This window comes from Panthera tigris, chromosome D1 (assembly GCF_018350195.1).
Source record: "Panthera tigris isolate Pti1 chromosome D1, P.tigris_Pti1_mat1.1, whole genome shotgun sequence".
Taxonomy (NCBI): domain Eukaryota; kingdom Metazoa; phylum Chordata; class Mammalia; order Carnivora; family Felidae; genus Panthera; species Panthera tigris.
This window is the reverse complement of record NC_056669.1, coordinates 60826781-60833019: the sequence shown is the minus strand read 5'-3', so window position 1 is coordinate 60833019 and position 6239 is coordinate 60826781. Positions and strand designations below refer to the sequence as shown.

The following is a 6239-nucleotide window of genomic DNA, read 5'->3' as shown; positions in this document are numbered from 1 at the left end:
TCCAATGGCAATGACAGTCATACTTTTTAAACACCCCACATAGCATATTGGCCTATATGCTACAATGGAAAATGAACATTTGAGGATTTTCAGAGAATATTAGTTATTTTTTAATATCATCTGCAATATATCATGGGTTGATGTTACACATTTATGAGACATAATGAATAGTGAGTAATATGATTTGGTAGTGGAGAATAGGAGCTGAATAGAATCCTGCACACACACACACACACACACACACACACCACTGGGTCACTATCTGTTAATGGAAGAATCTTGGAAATATCTGCTACAGGGAATTTTCTGGTTATGCAGCCCATCTCTAGTGGGTCAGAAGCCTTGGAAGCAAGATAAAAATCTGTGAAATTATCTTCTGCCTTTTTAAAAGTTTTATTTGTTTATTTAGAGAGAGAGAAAGCATAGGCAGGGGAGGAGCAGAGAGAAGGAAAGACAGAATCCTAAGCAGGCTCAGCACCAATCAGTGCAGAGCCTGATGTGAGACTCAAACTCACGAACTGTGAGATCATGATCTGAGCGGATATCAAGAGTCAGGCGCTTAACCAACCGTGCCACCCAGGTGCCCCAAAATCTGTGAAATTCTTAAGAGACTTGTCGAGAAAGTACTAAAACATCCCATCTTCTCTCAGAATCTATTGAGAGTTAAGATTCAGTAACTTCCTTTGGGAGTTCACCCTCTTGATGAAGGAGGATGACCTGAAAATGAACGCTTACAAAGCACATAGTAAGAGCTCGAACAGAAACAAAGACTTTGTGGTTGCTTGCCTGAAGGATTGGATATAAACAGATTGAGGAGGTAAGGAATATGGTGAGATTTCCTAATTTAATTTCTGGGTGGCTGCCAGCAAGTGAGATACAATCCCATGGGGGAAGAATTGGTAGAACTTACTGATTTTCATGTGGGATCTATTTATGTGTTATTCTTCTAATACATAAGTAGATAATGCATTCAGAAGCATTGTGTAGAAAATACTGTGGTATTCGGATAAGGTCCCCCACTCTGAAGCGGCAGGTTCCAGGCAAGGGCTATGTGGACTGACCCAGAAACAGGCAAAATGGCAAAGGCCAGGCTGTCAGAAGGTATATGGTATGTACATGGTTCAGAAACAGATGGGATGGTTGTGCCAACAGACATTCTGGCTGTCCTAGCAGACTGTCTGCTGAAGATAATGTAAAGAATGACCTTATGTAAACAAATGGGTGTCTCCAATATTTCTTTCATACTAAGCCTGAGAGAAGATAGACAGGACTTTCTAGGTGGAAGTGGAGAATGCCATTTGGGGGCCATTATCTGTAACTTCCTGTGTGCCCTTTTCTAGGGATGGCACAGGAAACTCCTTTTGTTTAAGGGGAAGTGACTTTACTTATTTTCTCTCGGTATAGATTAGATGTGTTACTATTCTTACAAGTTAATGTATTGAAAACTAAAAGATGATTGCAAAATATTTACATATACCAGCAGGATTCCTGAAAGTAATTATGCTCACTCCTTTGCAATCATAAGTAATGTGTCCTAGCTAAAACATATTCCTATATTTCTAGGTAGGTTAATCTCTTGTATGTTTGATTCTGTCAGAAGAAGATACAAGGATGAAACCTGGCAAAACAAGTTTCCACGTAGAAAACTATTATGTGAGAATTCACAAGAGCAGAAATTAACATGCTTTGAAACCTTTCACACTTGGAATTTTTGATTACTGTAGGTTTTGTCTCAAGTTTTTCTCTCTGCCTGGAGTTACAGGCTTCATCCATATATAGTAATTTCTACAATTCTGGGTTTCTACATTGTGGCTAAAGTTTAAGCACTGATTTTTTTTATGAAATATTTTATGACTCATTTGACATTTTTCAATTCCTTACAAGGCAATATCTCAGATACTTACTCATAGAGACCAGTATACCATGTTTCACAGTGCCGTGCAGCTACCCTAACCAGAAAGTTTTTTCCGTACACAGATATTATTTAGACCTCCGTGAAAGGAAGGAAGCATTGCCATTTGGAATATTTCTCGATATATCTTTAAAATTTTTTTAATGTTTATTTAGTTTTGAGAGAGAGACAGAGCATGAGCAGGGGAAGGGTAGAGAGAGAAGGAGACACAGAATTCGAAGCAGGCTCCAGGCTCTGAGCTTTCAGCACAGAGCCCAACGCAGGGCTCCAACCAATGAACCATGAGATCATGACCTGAGTTGAAGTTGGACGCTTAACTGACTGCACCACCCAGGCACCCCGGTTTCTCAATATATCTTGAGCCTTCACATCAGTGGAGTTCCCGAACAGAAACTGAGATGATATGAGCAATTATAAATTTAAAAAACAGTGGCACGTGGGTGGATCAGTCGGTTAAACCTTGACTTTGGCTCAGGTCATGATCCCGCGGTTTGTGGGTTTGAGCCCTGTGTCAGGTTCTGTGCTGACAGCTCAGAGCCCGGAGCCTGCTTCACATTCTGTGTCTCCCTGTCTCTCTCCCTCTCTCTGTCTCCCTCCCTGTTCACGCTCTTTCTCAGAAATAAACATTTAAAAAAATAAATTTAAGAACTAGATTAAGAAGAGTAGAGTGCATGTTCCAGAACTACAATATTGGGTAGAAACTGGACGGCAGGAAGAAAAAGAGAGGTGAGAGCAAGAATAATAAGAAAATGCTTTTGATGCTGAGTCTAAAGGGCTAAATTGTACATGATTTGCTCGTCACTGTCATTAGGCAGGTCTGAATGCCAACCAAAAGTAGGGCTGAGTTTATAGATGGCAGTAATGGCTTTGCAGAAAATAGACTGGGCTGACTAACCAACTCATATGCTTATTTGCACCAACTTTAAATCATATGACAGCACTAATAAATAAAATCTTCCCTTTTTTCCTGTTTATATGCTTATGTTATGCTGTCCACCTTCAGATCATCTTAAGGAGTTCATCTAAAATAGGAATAAATTGCTTTGGATGATAAAGCCCTTATTGTTTTTAACTTTATAAGCTTTGTTCTTATATATTAGGATTAGGAGATATTACTCTGAACTGATTACTAAGTTATGCTCTCTGAGAAGAAGAATATCATTAAAATAATGACTGCATTTTGAAGTATTTGTTAATTATTGTGTGTGTGTTTATTCACTTGTATCCATACTTGATCTCAATGTCCCTGAAAATGATTGTATCACAGAATGCAACACTAGCTTTGACACAATGATGAGACCATTATTTTACTATCTGATCATCTATTAAGAAATAAAAATTACAGAATAAATAAATAAAATTCAAAAACTGGGAAAAAATTTCTGAAATATGAACACAATTTTCTCATTTGCAGATGAAGATACTGAGATTCAGAATGGTGAAGTGATTTACCTGAAGATTTAGAGCCTTAACCCTTCTACTGTGTCTGGATTCCCCACATGCAGGACCATGGTGGAGTTAGTTGGCCATCCTTCATTCTGCACATAGGAGATTAGTCTGGCTATTTTGTATCTGGGCATGCAAACTCTCCAGTTCTAACATGGCAGACAATGCTACACATCGCTACATCTCATCTTTTTTCCTGGTTGGTATTCCTGGTTTGCAAGATTTTCACTGCTGGATTGGCATCCCCGTCTGCCTCCTGTTTGCCCTGGCCCTGCTGGGGAACAGTGTAATCATCATCACCATCAAACTAGAACCAAGCCTCCACCAGCCTATGTATTTCTTCCTTTGTATGCTGGCAGTGAATGACATGGCTCTTGCCTCTTCCACGGCCCCCAAGATGCTTGGTATCTTCTGGATGGATGCACATTGGATTGACTTTGACACCTGCCTGACACAGTTGTATTTCATTCACACATTCTGCATAATTGAATCATCCCTCTTGGTTGCCATGGCCTTTGACCGCTATGTAGCTATTTGTATCCCATTGCGTTATACAACCATCCTGACAACACCAATGGTCATTAAAATAGGTCTAGTTGGTATGACCCGAGCTATCCTTATGGTTTTGCCCTGTCCTCTTCTTATTAAAAGGCTACCATATTATACTAAATATGTTATCAATCATGCCTACTGTGAGCACATGGCTGTGGTGAAGTTGGCCAGTGCCAACACCCTCATTAACAGAGTGTACGGAATCTCGGTGGCCCTTTCAGTGATGGTGTGGGACCTAGGGCTCATAGCCGCATCCTATACCAAAATCCTCCAGGCAGTCTTCCGGCTGTCTTCCCAGAATGCCCGCTCGAAAGCGCTGGGCACCTGTGCTGCCCATGTGTGCACTATACTTGTCTCCTACACCCCTGCACTGTTTAGTTTCCTAACTCACCGCATTGGCAAGAAGGTACCTCCAAGCATTCATATAATTTTTGCGAGTTTGTATCTTTTGGTGCCTCCCGCAGTCAATCCCCTGGTGTATGGCGTCAAGACCAAGCAGATTCGCGACCGAGTGGTTGGTCTCTTCTTCCCAAACAAGAAGATTTCTGGAAACTAAAATATGTAAATACAAACCCATATTGGCAGAATCTGTTTTATGAAGTCATGGTATGTTAACAGTAGTTGCAACTTTGTCCCCAAAATGCTATTTTTCAATTCAGTTATACCTTTTAGCGGGGACATTTGATGTTGTGTATTTTCCCTTATTTTTATTTTGTAATATTTCCTTGTCTTTCTCTTGTTTAATTCACCACTCATCCTGGCTGACTGAGGACCATGCCAACCTCCATGATTAAGTTTCTTTCTGTCATTAATTCTCATTATTATTTCCCGATTCCCTTGGAAAGGTCCTTAGTGCCAGGTCAGTATTCTTTGTTTACTATCATTACATCTTCAGTTGTGCAAGGTCACCTTTGGGTAATACCATCCATGTCAGTCACCTTCCACCCCTCAGTGCTTAAGACTTATCTATCCTGTATTTTCATTGGTCAATACAGTCCTTAAATTGTTTTCTCTCCATCCACTCATTCTTTAAACATTTCGTTTCCTTTAGATCTGTACCTATGTATCAGCCAATAAATTTTTTTAGAATTTTTCTGCCTTTATGGGAAGCTTTCAGTAAATATTTGCAATAATTGTTATTTATTTAGTATTGAAATTATTTCATATTCTATATTTATGGATACTATTTTATAATGTTCACAGATGTGAAACAACTAGGCTAATTATTGTAATAATTTTAAAATTCTCAGTACATTGAACATTGCATTTTATAAAAACAAATTCTTTTTTCCAATTTTCACTGTTACATGCATTAATTAAAAATTCCTGAGTAGGGGCACCTAGGTGGCTCAGTAGGGTAAGTGTCCAACTCTTGATTTCGGCTCAGGTCATGATTTCACAGTTCATGGGCCCAAGCCCTGCTTCAGGCGCTGCACTAACAGTGCTTGGGATTCTCTCTCTCCCTCTAGTTCCCCCTCCCCCAGTTGCTCCTGTATGTGTGTGCTCTCTCTCTTCCAAAATAAATAAATAAATTATAAAAAAATTTTTAAAAATTCCTGAGTAAAAATCATCATTGTCAAGTTTCATCCTACTTATTAAAATAGTTATAATAATGGCTTGACACTCAAATAATGATCACTGTGAGTTTGGCTGTTTACTAAGCCCTTTACATGTATTTACTCCTTTAGTCCACAAAACTATACTTTGATGTAGATGTTATTGTTGTTCTCATTGTACCAAATAGGAGACTGAGGCAGAGAAATGTTAAGTAAATTGCGTGACGGTGACTCACCTAGGACGTGGCAATGTAGAATTGAACCCAGGGACTCTGGCTTTCAAAATACATGCTCCTTATCATGCAACATTGTCCACCATGACAGAAATCTTATATTTAGTTGTTTTATGAATATGGAAGCCTATTCTTGTAAACATTTTATTTTTTATCATTCTACATCTACTCTTCTTTTAAATATTGTGGTAGATCTCTTAAGTCTCCTTCAAACCACTTATAAATGCTAAATATATTCCAATATTTTGGCAAGACCCCAAGCACGTATTTTTTCTGTTTTACTAGAGAAAGGTCCAATTAGTGTAGCCTGGTACCATTAGTACTATGCTTTCCAAGCTTGAATAAAACTCCAAGACTCTGAAAATAGTACTTACCCACATGGCATTCCCTCTCTGCCTCCCCCCTCTTTTATGGATTCAGTGCATCTCAATTTGTTTTGGTCATATTCATTCAGTGCTGAAATTGAAAACAATTCACTTCTTAATTTAAGATGTTAATTTTATTATACATGGAACACAGAGAACACTACTTTGGGCATAT

At 38.9% G+C, this 6239-nt stretch overlaps 1 protein-coding gene across 1 annotated transcript; it reads left to right on the top strand.

Moving 5' to 3' along the window:
- Positions 1–3512: 3512 nt before the first annotated feature.
- On the top strand, positions 3513–4466 carry LOC102958664 (putative olfactory receptor 52P1). Its single transcript, XM_007089384.2, has one exon. The coding sequence runs from the start codon at positions 3513–3515 to the stop codon at positions 4464–4466; it is 954 nt and encodes a 317-aa protein (XP_007089446.2).
- The last annotated feature ends 1773 nt before the right edge of the window (positions 4467–6239 follow it).